General features: G+C 40.2%; 1 protein-coding gene across 1 annotated transcript in view; it reads left to right on the top strand.

The window, feature by feature from the left end:
* GORASP2 (golgi reassembly stacking protein 2) overlaps positions 1-21060 on the top strand; it is a 30471-nt gene extending 9411 nt beyond the window's left edge. Inside the window, exons 2-10 of the mRNA XM_052660193.1 lie at positions 4157-4237; positions 5761-5964; positions 6636-6722; positions 7386-7516; positions 11954-12086; positions 13742-13865; positions 17100-17186; positions 18219-18329; positions 19913-21060. Of these exons, the coding sequence (XP_052516153.1) occupies positions 4157-4237; positions 5761-5964; positions 6636-6722; positions 7386-7516; positions 11954-12086; positions 13742-13865; positions 17100-17186; positions 18219-18329; positions 19913-20259 (1305 nt within the window). The 3' untranslated portion in view covers positions 20260-21060. The remainder of the gene's footprint in view (positions 1-4156; positions 4238-5760; positions 5965-6635; positions 6723-7385; positions 7517-11953; positions 12087-13741; positions 13866-17099; positions 17187-18218; positions 18330-19912) is intronic.
* The last annotated feature ends 1466 nt before the right edge of the window (positions 21061-22526 follow it).

Here is a 22526-nt window from a genome sequence, read left to right as displayed (position 1 = left end):
GGTCTTTGTGACTAGCTTCTTTCACTTAGCGCAGTGTTTTCAAGGTTCACTCATGTCTTAGCATGTGTTAATACTTAATTTCTTTTTATTGCCAAATAATATTCCATTCTGTAAGTGTACCACATTTAGTTTATTCATTCATCAGTTGAAGGACATTTGGCTTATCACTTTCTGGCTATTATAAATAGCACAGATATGAAATTTGTGTGCAGGTTTTTACATAGACATGCTTATTTCTCTTGGTTATATACGTAGAAATGAAATTGCTAGGTCATGCAATGACTCTGTATTTAACATTTTGAGGATCTGCAAAACTGTTTCCCACAGAGGCTGCACCATTTTACATTTCCACCATCAGTGTATGAGGATTCTGGTTTCCCTACATCCTTACCAATCCTTGTTATTGTCTTTTTACTTCAGCAGTTTTTGTGAATGTGATGTGGTGTCTTATTGTGGTTTCACTCTTCCTTTTTGATTTGCAGTAGTTTTGGATTTGTTGTAAATGCAGTTCCTTTGTTGACTACATAGCATATCTTTTCACTCTCTTAATTGTGTCTTTGATGAGCAGACGTTCATAGTTTCAGTAAAGTTTGTCAGGTTTAAAAAAAAAAAAATTGTCGTTAGCTTTTTGTGTTCGGGTTAAGAAGCCTTCACACTTGATGATCCAAAAGATGTTCCCTTGTTTTTCTCTAAACGCTTCTTTGTTTTACCTTTTATGTTGAGATCTGCTATCCATACGGAATTGATTTTCGAGAGACAACATTAAAAAAATGATTTGTCTCCTCTTCTTAGCTAACTAGTGTTCTGTGTCTTTTCCTGCTTTTTTTTAAAGGAGTGAGAATTAATACAAAATAATGCAGTGTCCAGGAATTAGTAGCTTATAAAAATTTGCCTTCAGGTGGTGGTTTGTGGAGGTAGGAAGTTGAACTTAAGATTCGTATGACTCTTTATCATATGTCAGAGACTTCACTAGGCATTTCGTGCAGTTAAGCTCATTCAAAATCTACAGTGTTCTTCTAAAGTAGATGGTGTTATCTCTTCCTGGCAAATGAGAAAATTGAGACCCAGGATGGTAAACTTTTCCCAGCTCAAAAAGCTATTAAGTAGGCAAACCATGACTCAAAATCAAGAGGATTTTGCTCTATAACTTTTATCTTTTCACTGTACATTTTTTGAAAGTCATGTAAAATCTTAATTATTAAACTTTCAGATTTAATTTATCCATTTTAAACTTCCGTGATATTTGGCCGATGGTATTTAGCCCATGAGGCCAGGTATATGTATTTTTTCTTCTCTTTTCTTTTTTCTTTTGTAATTAAGATGGTTCAGGAAGCTGGTGATGAATCAACAGTCAAGAGATATCTCATAGGGGACAAGGTAGTGAGTGATAATCTGATGCTTGAGAGATTAGATGCCTGAAAGATTCTCATTAGTGGATAATATTTCCAGAGAAACTTGCCTTTGTGGATGTTTAATTTGCGGTGTTGTAGAGTTTATTTTCCATGCTATAAAATGTAGGAAGTTCTGTTTTAAAGAATTAGGGTCAAAGAGAGCATTTTCTAGGGCTCCCTCTGCTGGCTTCCTAGCCATAGTTAAGTAAGATACCTCATTGCCAGAGTTGTACTGGTACTAACAATGTAAATAGATTTAGGAAAGAAATTAATTCAAGGTCCATTAGAAACAGATTGGTGTTTGTCGCAGATGAAAATGAAAAATAGAGAAAGGATTATCTTGGTTTATTTATGTTAGAATCCAAATTTAGCTGTTGAATCTTTTGAATTCTGGGGAAGAATAATCCTAATGGTATGGGAGACTTTCCATTTCAAACAGATAGTGGTACAACTTGATACTTGGAGGGTGGCATGATAAGAATCAGTGTGTGGGATCACCTATCTAGGCTGATGACATTACAAAGATATTGGTAAAGGTAAACTGTTGGCAGCCTCAGTGGAGAAGTCTGAAATTGATCAATGGACTATTTGGTTTCTTAAAAAAAAAAAAGGTAATTTGGGAACTTCTGAATCAGAGAATTATTTGATTAGGTGTGGACCCTATTACATGAGAAATTCCTCTCTGAGGGGGCTTCTAGGGTTTGCAGTAGCTATCTGTTTTTCCCACCTCAGGCATTTCACACCTAACTGATAGGAACCTAACAGACAGCCATTTATACCTAGAGGCTCGTGGCCTTTGCCAGCTAGCTGTGACTCAACCTCTCGGTTCTTACAGCAGCTCTAGGCAGCCACCCTTTTCCTTTTTGAGCTGCCATTTAAGGAGAAATCTGTGTGCCATTTTGGGTTCTAGACATTTTGCTTGTTAATATATGGAATATAAAATAGGCCCCATTTAAGAAAAGGGTATAAAGAAAATAAGCAGATATGTTCTGATTATTAGAACCAACACCTTTAAATAATAAATCCTTTTGATATTTAACTTGTTTAATTTATAAAAATGGTTTTAGTCCCACATTTGTGGGAAATTTTACATAAAGCAAGATCAGTTTTAGTAAGTTAAACATTGAGCCATTTTTATAACAAACTATTCCTTACTATGACAAATGAAGAAAATCTAGTTTTTACTTCTTTGGAGGCAATAATAGTATAATTTGGCTTTAAATGAATAAAAGGTAGCATTAATCCAAAAATAATGAATGTATCATCAGTTCAAGATTAAGTCTCATTTGTGAAGTCTGGTATTAGAAGGACATATTCTGGGAACAACTTGGGTTCTGTTTTGGAAGTATTCAAATGATTTGTTACTGTGTGAATAGCTGCAGATTTGGGTGTGGATGGATGTGAATCTTTTATTTGCATTAGCCTCAGAATTGATTATTAAAACTGTTTGGGCTATTACAGAGGATCAGCCTACAAATATCAATGTAAACTCTTTTCAAGGGATAGTTTTGACAGTATTTAGTAACATCAAGCAGAATAAAAATTCCTTAAAACATGATGAAAATATTTTAGAGGAAATGCAAAATTCTTTCTATTAACTTTTTGCTCTTTTGTCCTATCACTGCCATTACCAGCTCCTGATATTTGTGTTATTGCAAATTTAGGAAGTTTAATAGTTTATTTTAATGCATTTCAAATTTGAGATGCTAAACATTTGAGTTGGTGAAAAGCTAGGTAGATCTTAATCTTCCAGGTAAAATCCTCTGTAAGTTTAGCTCCATTCTTTCTTTCCATCCTTCTTACTGGACTAATGGTTAATAAGATATACTTTTGAGTTTCATCCCTACCATTTCCCTACTTTGAGACTATAGGCAAGTCATAAATGGTTTCTTCACCTGTAAAATAAAAGAATTGCAAAAATCCATTATTTTAACACTTTATTTGGGTCCTGGAGACACCCTTTAGAATCTGATGAAAGCCTGAAAGCTGCTGATTCGCACAAAATGTTGCACAGAGTTTATTTCTGTCCCCTGCCACCTGTTGTCTCTAGCTAGCTACATTATCCTCATTTTTCATACTTCTTCTGGGTTTTTACTCATATTGTTCTTTCAGCTTTTAGGTGTTTTTTCTCATCCCCCTTATCCTTCCTTAGTTCTACCTTCCTTTTAAAGTACAATTCAAATGTCATTTTTTTCCCTAGGAAACTTCTTCACTCAGATTTAATCTCGCCCTTAGAACTTTGTGCCTGTAACTCAACCTGTTTGCTTTCATATCACAGTTATTAGAGGTCTGTGTGTCCTCCGTCTCCCGCTCTTCTTGCCTGTTACTCAGCAGATTATAATGTTTTCCTAACAGCAGCTGTGTTCCTACATTAGTTTTGTAACCAAATGGTACCTTGCTAGTAGTAGTCATGGGATAAATAGAATAAATTAATTTGAATTTGCCACTTAGTTGTAATGATTAACTGTCTGCTATGTCGTGTGCTAAAATGCTGGGAGGATTGTCTCCTCCCACCCCCTAAAAAGAGGAAAGTAGTATGAAATAGCACCAGAGGGAAAACCTCATATATGAGATGAATTTAAAGAATGAATAGAATTTAGGGAGCTGCAGGGGCATTATCTGGAAGATAAAAGAAATGAGAAAACTAGTGAGTACCTATATTTCCTCATAAATGAGATTAATCTGTTTTAACTGAAGTGATAGATATTAAACTTTAGCTTTTAATTCATAATTAAGCTTTGTATTTTTCATTTTTGTTTTCACAGGTACAAGAAAATTCCCCAGGACATAGAGCTGGACTGGAGCCATTCTTTGATTTTATTGTTTCTATTAATGGTTCAAGATTAGTAAGTTCAGCCTTTTGTAGTTTCACCTATGATATTTTGTCATCTTTTGAAAATAGAGTTTTTCAGATTATCTGAGATGGATATTTATTTATTCATTAGTCACAAACATTACATAGAGTATGATATCAATAAAATAACCATGTGTTAGTAAATGTGAGAATGTCAAATATATTGATAGAATACTACACCTCACACTCCAGTGATTAGTTTGGGGGGGGCGGGGAGAAAGACACCGGAGACTTCTACTTTGTATATTAAATATTTATTTATTTTTTAAGCAGAAAGATGTGATTTTGTTGCTTTTTCAAAAAATGTCAGACTTTTTTAGGTTATTGACAAATGATTTAGTAAAGACTCATTCTCAAATAACTTGCCGATTTTCTTATCACTCAGTTCCCTCATATAGAAATAGTGTTATAAAACTAGACAGAGATGTGTTCCAAAAGTGCAGACTTAAAACCAGTTTTTAAAAGTGCTTTAGTTTACATGTAGTAAAGTCCAATGGGAAGGAAACTGTGTTATAATTTCAGTAAATTCTTATGACAGTGGCTGTTTAGTTGGTTTTTCACAACAGTCTAAGTTTTTGTTCATTACTTACATCTCTTACATAATGGCCTTTATTCATTTACATAATGAAATATTTAACATACTATTTCCTACCAGTTTGTACTCAGTGTATATATGAGGAGTAAAGTCCAAAATTAAACTTTAACTCTAGCAATGTTTTAGATTTTAAAATCAGTCACTCCAACTCTGTTAGTAACATATCTTCTTGTGGAGTAATTAGAGTTTTTTATCATTGAAGCTCTGGATCATTTCAAATAATGCTGGGTTGCAAATTCCATAATTCCATAGCTGGCTATTAGGAAAAAGTCAGAAGCTGTTGCTAATGTTACTGAACACAAGTTTGTGTGCGTGACACACAGTGAGGCCAAACAGTACCGAAATGTTAAGAGTTTATAGCAAAGAAAGGTTTATTCCAGGACCAAGCAAGGAAAACTGATGGTTCCTGCTCAGAAAAACGCAGACTCCCTGAAGGGTTTCAGCAAAGCATTTTTGAAGTCAAGGTGAGGGAGGGCTATCCCAGGGTTGTGATCAGCTCATGCACAGTTCCCTGATTGGTTTGTGGTGATCAGTCCTTAGGCATCAGAAGGTCTGTGGCTACCTGCTTATAATCTTCAGGTAGTTATTTCTTGCTTTTGGTGGTAGTTTTTAGCATCTGAAAACTTAGGAAATATGCATGAGATACTATAATCTGGGTACTTGAGAGAGGAGCCACAGCAGAGGACATGGAGGAAGGCCTGTCCCCAGAGGCCCTGTGGAGTCCTCCTGGGTTACACTAACATAAGTTCCTAATTTCTTGACATTCTTTTACTTGGAGGAGTATTTGAGTGTTAATGAAACCTCCACTTATTGAATATTTTATTTACATTAGTTATTAATATTTCTCCAACAGGGCCTAGGATGCTTAAGCTAATTAGCATTAGATTTTTATTTATTAAGAAATATTTCTATGTTTACAGAATAAAGACAATGATACTCTTAAGGATCTACTGAAAGCAAATGTTGAAAAACCTGTAAAGATGCTTATCTACAGTAGTAAAACACTGGAGCTGCGAGAGACCTCAGTTACACCAAGCAACATGTGGGGTGGCCAGGGCTTGTTGGGAGTCAGCATTCGTTTCTGCAGCTTTGATGGGGCAAATGAAAACGTTTGGCATGTGTTGGTAGGTATCAACTGTGAACTGTTAGCAGTTTAAGAAACAGTATAGAAAGGTATTTTAATAGTGGTTGTTTCCAGTTTGGGAGACTGTAGGGCTGTTATTAGGCTACTTTTAGTTTCTGAAAATCAAAATTGCTTTTAAAATATGTATTAATAAAAACAGCTTGAGAAAGAAAAGCAAATATGATCTAAAAATTTTTTCTAATAGTTTATCCATTAAAAGAAGTTAAATTAAAGCAAATAGCTGCAGAAATATTTTAAATATTTATAAAAATATTGTTGGTTTTTTTTATGTTTGGAAGATTTAATTAAGTGTATCCTATAGCTTCTGATCTGACATTGTCTCTAATAAGACAAATACAGGAAAGTTTAAATTACTCTAATGAAGGACTGAACTATACAGTTTGGAAGATTATTTTATATACAGTAATTTAATGGGGAAGCTTCGCTGGTGGCTCAGCAATAAAGAACCCTCTTGCCAATGCTGGGGACATGGGTTTGCTTCCTGGGTCAGAGATATCCCCTGGAAGAGGAAATGGCAGCCCACTCCAGTATTCATGCCTAGCAAATCTCATGGACAAAGGAGCCTGTCCAGCTACAGTCCATGGGGTCATCAAAGAGTCGGACAAGACCTAGTGACTAAACAATAACAACAGTTTGATTGTATCATCCTAGGAAGTGGAATCAAATTCTCCTGCAGCGCTGGCTGGTCTTAGACCTCACAGTGATTATATCATTGGAGCAGATACAGTCATGAATGAGGTAACTAATTTGTTCATTAATACTAAAAATAATTTAACATTTTCTCATTAATGTATAAATACAGGTATATTTGCACCCTTTACATTCAGAGTTGAAGTTTAGGTCTTTGCTAATCAAGATAACGTATGCTCCAGGAAGTTAAACAGAAATATGGAAGATGTCTCTTGTATCTCAAGATTAAATCAAATCCTCATTTTTGAATATTGATTTCATTTTCTCTTGTTCTAAGGTAGCAGAATTGGCTTAGCTATATTAGTTGGGTCCTTTTCCTTGTCTGTTAGCTAGTGGAAATATGTATTACTCGATTATAAATGACAGGAAAAAAAGGTGCCCGGATAACCAGCCCTTAATAATAGGAAGAAAGCAGAATATGTTGAATTTGGATGTAGAAAACTTACTCAATTGCTGGTTAGGTCTTACAGAACTGAACATGAGGCCTTGTGTTGTATGGGTAGGTATTAATAATCCTGATCTAACAAATGCTTCTTGTGCCTAGGGGCAGGGCCCAGGATCTGGTTTTTGTGTGTGTTTTGTTGTTGTTCGTTTAGGTGTGTTTTTTGTTTGTTTGTTTTAGATATTAACTAGGTTTGATATCTACTATTTGAGACCTGTTATTCAAAAGTTCAGTAACAAAAACATTTTTCTTCTGTAATGCTTTTGCAGTCTGAGGATCTATTCAGCCTTATTGAAACACATGAAGCAAAACCATTGAAACTTTATGTGTATAATACAGACACTGATAACTGTCGAGAAGTGATTATTACACCAAATTCTGCATGGGGTGGAGAAGGCAGGTAAGGCCACTTTTTTTAGACTAAGTTACAGCTGCTTAAATTTACCAGTCAGATATGTTGTGAGCATTGTTTTAGTTTGAAACAAGTTACTGGTTTATAGTAAAACTTCTCGAGAAAAGGAAAGAGCCAACCTAGAATGTTGAATGCAATCATTCATTTTTTTAAAGCACAGTTTAGTGAACATGGTACACAAACTCTAGTCCTTTTTTTTTTTTTTTAACTCATCTAAGCACAGAATGGGAAAGACTAGAGATCTCACAAGAAAATTACAGATACCAAGGGAACATTTCATGCAAAGATGGGCTCGATAAAGGACAGAAATGGTATGGACCTAACAGAAGCAGAAAATGTTAAGAAGAGGTGGCAACAATACACAGAACTGTACAAAAAAGATCTTCACGACCAAGATAATCACGATCACTCACCTAGAGCCAGACATCCTGGAATGTGAAGTCAAGCGGGCCTTAGAAAGCATCACTATGAACAAAGCTAGTGGAGGTGATGGAATTCCAGTTGAGCTATTTCAAATCCTAAAAGATGATGCTGTGAAAGTGCTGCACTCAATATGCCAGCAAATTTGGAAAACTCAGCAGTGGCCACAGGACTGGAAAAGGTCAGTTTTCATTCCAGTGCCAAAGAAAGGCAATGACAAAGAATGCTCAAACTACCACAAATTACACTCGCCTCACACGCTAGTAAAGTAATGCTCAAAATTCTCCTAGCCAGGCTTCAGCAGTATGTGAACCGTGAACTTCCGGATGTTCAAGCTGGTTTTAGAAAAGGCAGAGGAAGCAGAGATCAAATTGCCAACATCCGCTGGATCATTGAAAAAGCAAGGGAGTTCCAGAACAACATCTATTTCTGCTTTATTGACTATGCCAAATCCTTTGACTGTGTGGATCACAATAAACTGTGGAAAATTCTGAAAGAGATGGGAATACCAGACCACCTGACCTGCCTCTTGAGAAACCTATATGCGGGTCAGGAAGCAACAGTTAGAACTGGACATGGAAGAACAGACTGATTCCAGATAGGAAAAGGAGTACGTCAAGGCTGTATATTGTCACCCTGCTTATTTAACTTTTATGCAGAGTATGTCATGAGAAACGCTGGGCTGGAAGAAGCACAAGCTGGAATCAAGATTGCGGGGAGATGTATCAATCACCTCAGATATGCAGATGACACCACCCTTACGGCAGAAAGTGAAGAGGAACTAAAAAGCCTCTTGATGAAAGTGAAAGCGAAAAAGTGGGCTTAAAGCTCAACATTCAGAAAAGGAAGATCATGGCATCTGGTCCCATCACTTCATGGCAAATCGATGGGCAAACAGTGGAAACAGTGTCAGACTTTATTTTTTGGGGCTCCAAAATCACTGTAGATGGTGACTGCAGCCATGGAATTAAAAGACGCTTACTCCTTGGGAAAAAAGTTATGACCAACCTAGATAGTATTTTCAAAAGCAGAGACATTACTTTGCCAACAAAGGTCCATCTAGTCAAGGCTGTGTTTTTCCAGTGGTCATGTATGGATGTGAGAGTTAGACTATGAAGAAAGCTGAGCACCAAAGAATTGATGCTTTTGAACTGTGGTGTTGGAGAAGACTCTTGAGAGTCCCTTGGACTACAAGGAGATCCAACCAGTCCATTCTGAAGATCAGTCCTGGGTAGTTCATTGGAGGGACTGATGCTAAAGCTGAAACTCCAGCACTTTGGCCACCTCATGCAAAGAGTTGACTCATTGGAAAAGACCCTGGTGCTGGGAGGGATTAGGGGCAGGAGGAGAAGGGGACGACAGAAGATGAGATGGCTGGATAGCATCACCAATTCAGTGGACATGAGTTTAAGTAAACTCCAGGAGTTGGTGATGGACAGGGAGGCCTGGCGTGCTGTGATTCATGGGGTCGCAAAGAGTCAGACACGACTGAGCGAGCGAGTGAACTGAACTGAACTGAAGCACAAACTAACTTTTTTGTTTTGTTATTTTAGTAAAATAGTTTTCAGTCTTATTTTCCCAGTTCTCTCCTCAGCAGTAGAACAATACAGTGTAACTTTCTCTAGCTGCTGGGGAAATTTCTTAGCACTTGGAGGAAACTGTTGGCTTTCACAAATGAACAGACCAATTTCCACTATAATTCAGACAGAATTGAAACAACAAAAAGCAGTTTAGAAGAGCGTCAAGCCAAACAGAAAAGCAAACTTTATAAAATCAGTTTTCTGGGACTTTTCTTCAAGTCAGTTTCTTAATTTCAAAAAGTCAAAGCACAACATTCCTACTTAATATTATATCTGTAGGTCTTTTATTGTTTAAATTGTACAAATTTTTCATTATTTCGAAAGTTCTAAGAACCTGTTTAAATTTGAGGAGTTGTTAGGCGTAAGCTAGATTTATAAGAAAGGCTAGGATTTGGAAACTGCTGCCAATGTTTTGTAAAAGATCCAGCGCTTGCCAGGTAAAGGATGACCTTAGTTGATGCAAACAGAGAAGGTCTCTGTGCGCTCACAATACCCTAAGCCACAAACCTGCGGTTCTCCAGCTGAATGTATGCTGCCACCAGAATGCTGACTTACTGCAATTTAAGAAAATGGGACAGAGAATCTGGCCTGTCTGGGGCCCGTACTTGATCAAGTTACGATGTTCCAATGTCCAGGTTTGTCAGAAAGGTGATCTTTTCAAGGTATTCAAAATTGATTTCATTCTAGAGGGACTGTATCATATAAACTAAATTTGCAAATAAACTTCTGTATTCATTAGAATGGTGGATTTTCAGTTTACAATAGAAAAATGCCTCCTCTCCAGTTAGAATTCTTAGAGCCCACTACTACCTCCACCTTGCTTGTTGTGCATGAAATCATGGTCTAATGAAGAGATTCTAGATGAAGTTTAACAACAAAGAACGTTACTAGTTTGTTTATTTTTAATCATGCTGACTAAATACTGCTACATGCTTGTTCTTGGCACCCTTCTTTTCTAGACTAGCAGTTTCTCTTTTTCTGTGGAAGACATTTTTCCTTTTGACATGGTTTTATGCCGTTGATCAGCTGTTGCTTTAGACAGGCCCATATTATACACCACCTTCCTGAGTCCGCCCCCACTGGTATATGTGTGCGTCTGGTTTTCATTCCTTCCTCAGAGGCTGACCATGTTGCATTCACTACAGCAGAGAGTTTTTCTTAGCTTCATTCTTGGGCTGTCTTTAAATTTTAGGAGGGCCTCCCTCTTGCCTCAAGTGCCTTCTCTACCACCACTTAGTTCTTTTGATTAATAAGTACATTTTAAATGCATTTTAAATGTTTTTAAATGCATCTACCTCTGAAAGGCTTTTATTGATCAGTATATTTCATCTCTCTCTCTCTTCGAAATCAGTCTGAGAACCAGTTGAGTAAAAATTGCAGCTTGATGGTACAAGGGAGAAAAAGTGAGGAGACAAGTAATGTTGTAATGTGAAGCACTGTTATGAAATCAGATTCAGATAAGAAACTGCTTTTTCTCTTAGCTTTTGGTGGTGGTGGTAGTAGCCATGGAAATAATAGATGCCTTAACAGGATAAGCACAGAGGTATCTGTACATGTCCTACTCAGAACAGGTACTTTGGAAGGTATAAGCAGTTGTGAGGGAAACAGAAGTTGAAGCCTGGTTGTGAGAAGTCTTATATAGGGACTTGGAAAGGAAGAACTGACTGGCGGTCCATCCGTATTCTACTGAAGGGATATAGCCATTTTGCTTTTTCTGTCACTTCTAAGGTTTGCAGTCCTGAGCAAGATGGGTAGATTGGCCTGGCTCTGGTCGTGAGACATGCCTAATTTGGGGCAGGACGGGGCCCCTGATTGACGACGGTCCCACCAGCATTGCACACAGTGACTGGGGAGGAGTTCTCTAAAGGGAAACGGGAAGCAAGAATGGGGGAAGTCAGCAGACTGGAAGGAAGCACTGTGATTGTATCTAATTAGAAGAATGTCACTGGTGGCATTAGGATGCTGAATTAGAAGAAATCTGGATTCATTTGGATTGATATGTGTTGGTTCTGAAGTAGACCTGTGGGATGTGTGAATGTCATTAGCATGCAAAAGTGTTTGGAGCTCTTGAGTAGAAAGACTATGTCATTCATTCAGCAAATAATCACTAAGTGTCTGCCATGTTCCAGGAACCATTAAGGCAGTAAACATAACAAGGTCTCTGCCCCCTTAACATGTTATTGGCAGAGACAGAAAATAAATATACAGTGTGTTGGATAGAGATAAATACTTAAAGGGAAATAAAGGAGAGTAAAGCTAGTGTCTGTGGTACAGGGAAGCGTGCTTTTCATAAAGGGTGGTCAGACGAGACCTCTGATAAAAGTCAGCATTTAAAAGAATGGAGATGTGTTTTTCTGTTCAAAACCTCAAAGAAACATAAGCTGTGATTGATAACAATAACTTTAAGAAAAAATTATTTTCACAGCCTAGGATGTGGCATTGGATATGGTTATTTGCATCGAATACCTACACGCCCATTTGAAGAAGGAAAGAAAATTTCTCTTCCAGGACAGATGACTGGTACACCGATTACTCCTCTTAAAGATGGGTTTACGGAGGTAAGGTAACTTTACTTCCTGATTATGTCATAACTTCCCACCGAGATGAGTTGATGTGTGTGGTGATAGCACTTACTGAAACCGGGCAGATGAGTTACATATTGACGTGTAGGATTTGAAGTTCTTGTAGGATACCTAGATGGGTAACCTCTGATTCTAGATTTCAGGAAAGAGGGCAGGGCTAGAGATACAGATTTGGGAATCATCAACATAGAGAGGGTAATTTACCCAATGGACATTGATTTAAAAAACAAACAAACAATGGGTTGGGCTTGGGTGGGTTAGAGGGACAAGGCTGGAATCTTGACTGTTCATAGTATTTAAATGGACAGGCAGAGACAGGAGATTTAGCAAAGGATGGTCAGGAGACGCCCAAAGGGAGAAAGCAGAGCGTCAGGAAAGCGGGCATAGGCAGCTGTGTGAGGAACTACAGAGAAGTCGGTGAGGAGGAGTGAAAAAACATGTCCTGGGCTGGAGCAGGGACGCCAATGCTGACTGACTGGAGAGAGGGGGTGACTGGTGCGGGTTAAGGTGACAACAGATGGTGCTTACGATTTCAAGGAACCTGATTGAGAAAGCAAGGAGAGCTAGGGTTGTGGTAACAATTATATGATCAACATGAGGCTGTTTAAGGAGTACGAGAGGTATTTGTACAGGCTTAGGGGCTTTTAAAATGTTTCCTGTGCAGGCCTTACAGGACAGTTAACTCTTGCCTGCCTGACTAAATAGAAACCAAACAATCAGAAAGAAAATGCTGCGGTTGTAAAGAAAGGGCTGCTGTCATTTTATGGTTTATGGTTTGGCCATCCCTACTTCTAGAGGAAGTGAAGAGGAGCTGTGGGAAGGTGTAACCTCTCCTCACCCCACCTATTGACTCACCGCCAGAGCCAGCGTCGTTACATATTCAGACTCCTACTATCATATATGCTGCCCCAGTCGGTGCTTTTTGCCGTGTAAGGCTCTGCGGGCAGTCAGAAACCAGATGGTGAAATGGCAGCTGGGGAGAAGGGCCATAATGCAGGTCATGTTGAAAAGTGCTGGAGGACACTGGAGGATTCAGGGGTGAAATCTGAAAATCACCCATCCACCTATTTGTAGAGTCCATACAGATTCATTCATACCCCTACCCCATGCTCCTGAAGGTAGAGATCTAGTTCCCACATTCATTCATTGATGAGAAAAGATAAGGGGGGCTCATAATGTTAGACATCATAAGAAATTTCTAAGGAATCTTTCATCGTATTAAGACTTCAGCTGACTTCTTCCATGAACAGTGAAAATTAGAAACAAAAATCTGGCTGAGAAATCAGAGAAGAGGAAAAAGTGGTGTTTTAAGGGTTGAGTATAATCATTTTGGGTGGCTAGGAAAGAGAAGAAAGACTCTCCTGGTGTCAAAGTGGCTAGAACAGCGTGTGTGACGGGCTAGACGCCATGTGTTAAGCGGCCAGAAGTGACAGGATGGGGAGGTGTCTACAGCGTCACATCCTTGGCACCTTTCCAAATTACGAAGGAGTATCTGAAAGCCAGAGTGCCAGGTGAAAAGTTGGGACGGTTTGTACACGATCAAAAAAGTATCTGTAGGACCAGTGAGAGCCAATGTGTATATTTTAAGTAAACGTGAGTAATTTTCCTTTTTTCTTTCTATTTTTTGGAAGGTCCAGCTGTCCTCAGTTAATCCCCCGTCTTTGTCACCACCAGGAACTACAGAAATTGAACAGAGTCTGTCTGGACTTTCTATTAGTTCAACCCCACCAGCTGTCAGTAATGTTCTCAGCACAGGTATGCAGAAAATAGATTTCTGTTTTCAGTCTGGTTTGTTTTATGTGGTATTCTTTTCTGTCCCAAGCTGTAGAATTTTAAAAATTAATTCCAGTGTACTTTGAAAACTGTCAACGTGCTCTGCGTTGACAGGCCCTGTCTGTGAAAGCTGGTAGGTACTAAATGACCACATGCGTTTAAACCTCTTCTCAGCCAGTGTTAGACCATGGGCTTCTCTGTGTTCTACCTTTGAATGCAGTTTAATTGCTCTGTTTACCCAGCAGATGTTTGCATACCCCCTAGCTAGTGTACCCTGGGGATACCGCAGTGAGCCGTCCACCACCCTTTCTTAGGGGCCCCTGGCTCGGGGCGTGCTCCTGTCTCTTCTTTCCCTGTACTCCTTGTTCCACCTGCTGTACTCCATTTTTGCGTGTTTTAGGTTTTTTCCAACAACTTTATTGAGATGTAATTCACATAGCATATAATTTACCCATTTCAAAGTGTATAATTAAGTGGGGTTCTGAGTATGTTTTGTAGAGGTTTGCAACCATCACCTCAGTTTAGAACATTTCATTACCCCAAAAGGAATCCTGCCCCCAGTCACTCTCTTCCCCCAGGCCCCAAGGCCTAGGCACTCACTCATCTACTTTCTCTTTCTAGTCTAAGCATTCCATAAAATAGGTGTGGTCGTCTGTGACCTTTCTCTGTGGCTTCTTTTACCTTGAATGGTGTTCTGTTTTCCAAGTTCATTGATGTCATAGCATATGTTAATACTTTATCTTTTTATGTTCAAATAATGTTCCATTGCGTGGGTATGCCTCATTTTGTTGATGGACATTTGGGTGGTTTCTACTTTTTGGCTATTATTAAATAATGTGGCTATGAACATTTGTGTACAAGTTTTTGCATAGACATATGTTTTCATTTTTCTTGATTATATACCCAGAAATTAGAATTGCTTGGTCACATGATACAGTTCTTAACTTGGTATGTTGATGTAGTTTATTTTTCCCTTTCCTTTTTTTAAATATCTTCATCATACCAAGAGTATATTATATACTCAATCAGTGTTGAATAAGTGGATAAAATACTGCCATGGTTTCATTTTATTTTATTAGTATCCTTTTATTCTTAAGCTCTCTTTTTTAATATTTGTACTCCAGATCTGCTCATATTCCACTTTGTTCTGGAATGGACTTAAAACAACCCATCAAGATGCAGTTAAGGTCAACAGTATGGTCCCTAGAGTTTGTCCCCTAGGTTGAAATCCCAAGTCTTTTCAGAGTCTTTGTTTTCCAAGATAAGTTTTTGCTGAGTTTTTTTCCCAGCTTTATCAAGGTATAATTTGTGTACTATAAAATTTATTTACTGAAAGTATAGAATTCAATGATTTTTAGTAAATTTATGGAGTTGTGCAGTTATCACCAGTCTAGTTTTAGAATATTTCCTAAATGAAATTAAATATTAATGTCATCAGTATCAAGTCATAGGTATATTTGGAAGAGATTTTAAAGTTTATTTCATCAAGTAATATTTGAGGCCTTTTTGTGAGATTGAGTTTTTTACTTATATCCCATCAGATATAAGAAGTGGTCCTGTAGTTTATTCTTGAGTAGACTTCCCAAGGCGGCAACCCAGTGGCTTTACAGTGAGAGTTCCAGTGCATATGAGAGCTCTTCTGGCTTTAGGAGATAGCTGATGTCTCTTCACCTTGCGGTTTCTATTTTAAATCTTCCCTCACACATGACAGTTATACTTGTGTTGTCTTATAAGCACATGCACTGAGATCCCTGGTCTTAGTACACTGTCGAAAAATGGGTTATTGAATAGTAAAAGAGGTATCAATAAATCAGAAATTCTAAAGGAGATTGAAAGAAATCAGCATTTTCACTTTGAATAAGTGAATTCAGCAGTATGACATGAGAAATCACTTTTTGTTACGTATTTACTTTTCAATCTTTGCTTTGATTATATTGCTGGAAAGTAGCCCAAACAGCCGTCTGTGGGGTCGCACAGAGTCGGACACGACTGAAGTGACTTAGCAGCAGCAGCAGCAGCAGCCCAAACAGTAACTGTAGAAACATAAAAGTGTGTGTTTTTTTTAAAAAAAACTTCACTGTGGATTTGACAAATCTGGATTTTCAGCAAATGAGTATATCATTTTGAAATGGCATTAATTGATATGACCCCCTCATACTTCCTGTCTCCCTTTCTTTTTCTGCATCTCATCAGAATGTAAATTTCCTGAGGGTAGTGATTTTTATTTTCTTTATTCTGTAAGTTCCTCGGTGCCTAGAACGATGTCTTGACATATAGCAGGTGCCCACCCTGCCGCCAAACTTGAAAGACTAAACATACCAACCAACCATTCAACACCTTTGAGAATCAAATAAAACAGAGAATTCTCTTCTGATTTTTCATGCCTCCAGTTTCTGCAGAAAAGTAAATACGTGACTAAATAAATTTATGAAACTGTCTGAAAATAGTTGCTTCCTACTTTTAGGCACAGTTCACTTTGGCTTTAAGCAGATCTCTGTAAGACAAAATCAAAATCCATGTGCAGTATTACTGTTGTTTGGATATCAGTGAAACTTCTCACTTGAGTGGCTGGTAAGCGTTAATAGATAACCTTTATTAGGTGGTATCCTAAGAGTTACTTGAATGTAAAGAACATAAACTCCTCAGGCTAACATCAGTAAAAATGGAAATGTACTAGGCTTCAAAGGCATGTCACAGAACCAAGGTCAGAAGGAAATGGAGATTCAGGAAGGTCATTCTCCCCATCTGTGGAGGTCCACGTGCACTTGTCTCTACATCATTCTCTTTCACAGACCAGCATTCACTGTTTCACGGGGCACATAGCCCCCAGCAGCCCCAGGATTACATAACCTTTTAGGTCAGGAGCCCAATAAAGATTGACTGGAATCCTTGTGTCTCATTTCCAAAATTCCAAAACAGTTTTCTAATCCAGCCCTTTTCAGGGGTGAAACTCACACCTGGTGTTACTTAGCTGGTGTGGGCTTACAGAGCCCCCCGCCCCCTTGGCCCATGCTCTGCTAACAGCCCTTGCGAAGGGCAGAGGGCAGAGCAGGTGGATGAGCTGTGGAGTGACGCAGCTGGAGGCCAGCTGACTGAGTGACGTCTCACTGAGGGAAGGCCTGACCGTGGCGGGAGGGAAGGGGCTGGAGACGGTCCGAGATGGTCTGCTCGTTCTTTATCAACTGAAATGTTTCAAAGGCTGTGTTTTTATTTTAGGTGTACCAACAGTACCATTATTGCCACCACAAGTAAACCAGTCCCTCACATCTGTGCCGCCAGTGAACCCAGCTACTACATTACCAGGTAAGCCGCAGGAGACATACATGTAATAATAATAGCTTTATTGGTATTTTACATCTTAGAAACAGTGAAAAAAGTCCATCCCTATGTAGTGACTTTTTTCATGTTTTATTCTCGCTTTCTCTCTGCTGTAACTTCATGATAAGTGAGAGCAACTGGCAATGAGCTACAGTCACCAGCTAGTCAGCTGCTGAGCCCTGGGCTCCTTAAACCTAGCCCACCATCCTCTCTGCCCCCAAGCAGCCTGAGGCCAGAATAAGGAGTGTGTAGATGTTCCATTCGTCAGCACTTGCTTACTTAGGGCATTCTGGTCAGTGCTTAATGAATACAACATTGTATCCTAGAGACGAGCACTCCTTGCTTGGGTCCTTAGTAACTTTAATGTTAGGTGAGATTTTTGTTTATTTCCCTTATTGTTCCCAGTGAAGACCAAGTCCTTTTATCTATAGGTAGAGATCAGATATTATTTCAGTGATCAAGTATAGTTGGCATTGTGAGAGCCTTTAATTGTATGGCTAAAGATGTTATTACACAGACATACTAAGCCATTAACCAAATGTGAGCACACACAGAATGATAAAGCAAGTGTGATAAAATGTTAATATTTGAGAAATTTGAGTAAAAGATATACATGGGGATTCTTTATTAGCAACTGTGAGTCCGAAATTAAAAAGGGAAAAGGGGGGAAAAAAAAAAGGCTGAGAGAGTGTAAACCTCAACCGTCAAAGAAAATCAGTCCCTTATTTGCTAAGATAAATCAGCTTCTTCTCTAAGACACTGAGGCCGGCATCACTCTTGCCCTGGGTTCAGAGGTTTGTTTTAACCCTTACTCACTTAGCCATCTAATCACGTAGGTACAGAAAGATGCTTCACTGGGGAGAGATTTTTGTTATTGTTGTTACTATAGTTATGGTACAAAACTGCCACAGGGTAAGTGGACTTCTGGTATTTTCACTTCGAAGAGGGTGGTATTTTTTTCAGTATGCAAGGGTTTATCTTTGGCGCTTTATCTTTTGTTCTCTGCCTTCTCTCCAGGTCTGATGCCTTTACCAGCCGGTCTCCCGAGCCTGCCTGTCCTCCCCAATCTCAACCTGCCCACCCCGCCTGTCGTGCCAGGCGTCAGCTTACCAGAACTCGTGAACCCGGGTATGTTGCCCATTTTCCCATAGGACTCTGTCTAATAAAAAGTTTTCTCCAGGAAAGGCAGTCCTCTATTTCAGTCTTTTTCTGGCAAGGGCAGATTCATTTAACAAACTTGAGCTGCTTCAGATATAAATTAATCTTTTTTATTTAAAAGGGTTGAAAAAGAAGAGGAGGAGAAATGTCTTTGTGATGCTCCTCTGCCTGGCTGCCCATCCCTCTTTCTCTCTCCCTCCTGCCCCTGACAGCTCAAGCTCTGTAAAGGCCAGCTGTAGAAATAAAGAGCAGTGGTGTGGCCTCGCTGAGCTGAGTGGGATGGGAGGTGTGCAGTTGGCCCAGTGGCAGTGAATGAACTCCCTGTGATTCTCTCTGTATTTTGGGCAGCTGCCATCCAGACACTGGTGGTACCTGTGTTTTGCGTGGCTCAGGCTGGCTGGGCTTGCTGCGCTTGCTGCTTGATCAATATTCTTCATTTTTTTAATTGAAGGATAATTGCTTTATAGAAATATTCATTATTAGTGTTTTTATAATAAAAACTGCAAGGTTTTAGCTAAAAATAGTTAAGTTCACAGATATTCAAAGTATTTACAGTCAGATTCTATGCACTGATGAAAGCGAAGCAGCAGTGTCCCCACGAGTCTGCTCTTCTGGTTAATGACCGCCCACATTAGCTTTAGCTTTGAGATGGCCACACGTCAGGGTTGACTTTTAATTGCTGTTCTCAAGAATTTGGCCCATTGGTGATGTCAGTGAATGATCTTATTACACCACAGTATACATTGTCATGTTTCTGTTTAGATCAGAATAGCCCCTGTTGTAATGCTTATCATCTGTATATATTCGTTACTTGTCCTCGTTAAACTATTTTTTGCTTTTGGTGCAATGGGTTAAAAAACAAATGAAGTCAGTAAATTCAGGCTAATGTTTACTGTCTCAGCATTCCCTTCGTCTTTTTGGGGGATACCCCCGTATTCTTAGACTTGTGGCTTTGCCCTTTCCACAGGTTGACAGACTGGGCCGCAGGTTGACAGACTGGGCCACAGGTTGCCCAAAACCTGTTTTACAACCTGCCTGCCTTTTGTTTCTTGAAGATGTAATACTCTTTCCCTTCATTCTGTGTTTTAAAATTCTTAAATCTGTCAAGTATACGCAGATTTATCAATCAGAGGGCTTGAAAAAAGGCTGAGGACTCTGGCTTGAGGCCTGGCCCCGGTGCCTCCTGTTCCTCTTGTCTGTCCAGAGTGCAGCTGAGAGTCAACCTACAGTTTGCTTGAAGAGCAGAGTTCTGCTCAGCACTCCGTGTGTTGCCTTGCAGGCAGATGGGCTCCTGTCCATCCTAGCCGGGAGAATCATGTCTTCCCTGGGCTGGGCTGAGTCACACGAGGGAACCTTTCCTCTGGCCAGCGGGTCCTGTGGTGAATATTTACCTGTGTCCGAGCCTCCAGCCAAGGATAATCAGAGATGGTGATTTGTGTTGTCGCTCCTCAGCTTCCATTTCCTTAGTGAAATGCAGATGAAAATGATGGTGTGACTGGGACTGTTGCCCTTCTGTGCTGGGAGGATGTATGATCTCTGCCTTTTTGTCCTAGGTTTGCCACCCCTTCCTTCCCTGCCTTCCCGAAGCTTAGCAGGCCTCGCGCGTCTCCCCATGCCATCCGAGTTCCTCCCGTCATTCCCTCTGGTCCCGGAGGCCTCTCCCGCCGCAGGCTCCGCAGAGCTGCCGTCCTCCGCCCCACCCGCCGGCAGCCCACCCTCCGACCCCGTCCCGACCACGGCACAGGCCGACGCCGCCTCCACACTCACTGTGGACGTGACACCCCCCACCCGCAAGGCCCCAGCCACTGTGGAGGACAGAGTCAGCGACTCCGCCACAGCCAGCCAGAAGCCCATCTCAGCAGTTACGGTTACAGATGCGTTTGCCTCTGAGTCACCTTAGCTTTGGACTGGTCTTCAGAATTGGCGTGGTGTGCTTGTTTCACCACAGGAGCGTGTCTGGAAATGCAAACTCTCTTTAATTTCATACTAGTTTGTACCGTTTCTGTAGGCATCCTGTAAATAATTCTAAGGGAAAACTCAGCAAGAGGATGTGGGCTTGTATTCTGCCAAGTGGGAGTGCGGCTCACGGGCCGGGGAGGGAAACGTCAGGAAGTGCTTGTATTTTAAAACCAAAAAGAATTGTAAGGGTGGCTTGCTGTCAGGTTTCCACTGCCGTTCTTGGGGTGTAGCTCTGTGGGAAAGGTGGTGACGGGGTGTTCACTAGGCTCCCTGTCCTCCTGCTGCTCCTTCTGTAAGGAAATGTAATATTTTATGCCTAATACCCACTCGCAACATTTCTTGTATTTTGTAAATCATTTGCAAGAATGCAGACCACCTCACTAAGCCGTGAAACAAAAAGATATTTTACTTTTGGTCTCTGTGAGTCACATCTCTATTAAGGTTTACACGAAAATTCCAACAGAAGATGTTAATTAAAGTTAACACAATGTGCACTATTAATTGAACATCTTTTTATTCAGCCTATACACAGATATTTGTTTTGAGCTCTCAAAAGCACTCAGACAACATTTTATAACTGCTGCTGTTGCTTTATATGTCCACTAAAAAATGGCATTTAAAAAGAAATAAAGGAGATGTTGCACAGTTTTAAACCAGAAGGTGGCACTTTGTAGCTACTTACAATACTATAGCTGTACTGGGAAGCATAGATGCAGCAATAAATTACAGTACTTTCGCTTTTCTTCTTGTGGTACATTTAAATTACAACTCCTGATCGCCATGGTGCAGTCATTAATCTCCAGTGATCACAGTGCATTCATGTAATTCCATGTCTGACCTTTGCTTTCTCCTAAGTTTTCTAAGAGATGGTAAGTTATGTGGAATTGATTTACTGAATGAAATTAAATGCATGTTATATTTCTGCTTAAGTAAGATGAAAGCGATCCATCAGTTACTGACTTGCACTGGCATGAATGTGGCCGAGGAGCAGGGGGTAGAACAGGGCTGCTGAGACCCACCTGGAAACTAGGGTTATCAGTGGCCACCAGTTTTTAGGGTAGAGCCACCTCCAGGGCCAGGCTTACATTCAAAGTAAATGACAAGAGAAGACGCCAGCCCAGGTAAAGTTGAACACGTTGTTATTTCTAAAAGATACTCATGGTTTTTAAAAATGTTAAGAAACTACCTTCATGGGAAGCAAGTAAGTAGTTTTTAAGCTTTAAAGACAGGTTTTTTAGCAGTAGTTTTTCCAGAGCAGCAATTCTGAACTCTGTGAGGTCATCTGAGGATGACCATCTGCCCAGAGCAGGGTGGATGAGCACGGAAGGCACGCTGAGCCCTGGGAGGGGGATTCTCAGCGCTCACCTGGGAGAGGGGCACAGACTTGGCCCAGACAGGCTCACCGGGCCTTCCTGAGATGGAGAACACTTACTTTAGATACCCTCTCCTTCCTTCAGCTGTTTTTTTTTTTAAAACAGTGTATTCTACTTCAGGGGCCAGAAGCACAGTTGTGAAAGAGAGTGTCGCTACCATGAGACCACTCACCGTGACCTTTTAGAGGGGATGGTGTCGGTGGTCAGTCCTCTGGGCACTTGAGGATAGCGCGATACACACTGAGATGAGCCCTCAGTGAGGATGACAGTCGAATCATCTTTGAACCCCTGGGTCACTCAGGGTGTGAGTTCATGCCAGAGGCATGAGGCAGTGATGGGGAAAACGGAGAATGCTGGTTTGAATAGGCTCAGTTATCAAAACAACTCTCAAAATGCAGTGGCTTAAGCGAAGTCTTCTCTTCCATGGTTGGTTTTGTTGGTTTTATTGTTGTTGTTCTTGGTTGGGGTGCATGGCCTTTCTCTAGTTGCACGGGGGTGGGTGGGGTGCTTCTTTCTGGTTGTGGCATGCAAGCGTCTCCTGTTGAGGCACACAGGCTTAGCTGCCCTGTGGGATTTTAATTCCCCAACCAGGAATCAAATCCGTGTCCCCTGCATTGGAAGGTGGATTCTTAACCACTGGACCACCAGGACCATTGCTCTCACCCAGGTTCAGAGTTGGAGATGGTCAGGCTGAGGCAGGACCGACCTTTGGTAACGTCAGAGGCCGCAGCTCCAGTCCTGTAGTGCTGCTTAGCGTTGTTTGCATTTCCATGGTCATCACGTGGGGATCCCCTCCACATTCTAGCCAGAAGACAAGGCCCAGCCCCCTTCTCTG

The sequence above is a fragment of the Budorcas taxicolor genome, chromosome 2 (assembly GCF_023091745.1).
Source record: "Budorcas taxicolor isolate Tak-1 chromosome 2, Takin1.1, whole genome shotgun sequence".
NCBI classification, from domain to species: Eukaryota; Metazoa; Chordata; class Mammalia; order Artiodactyla; family Bovidae; genus Budorcas; species Budorcas taxicolor.
Note: the sequence above shows the minus strand (reverse complement) of the source record. Positions and strands in the feature narration are given on the sequence as shown.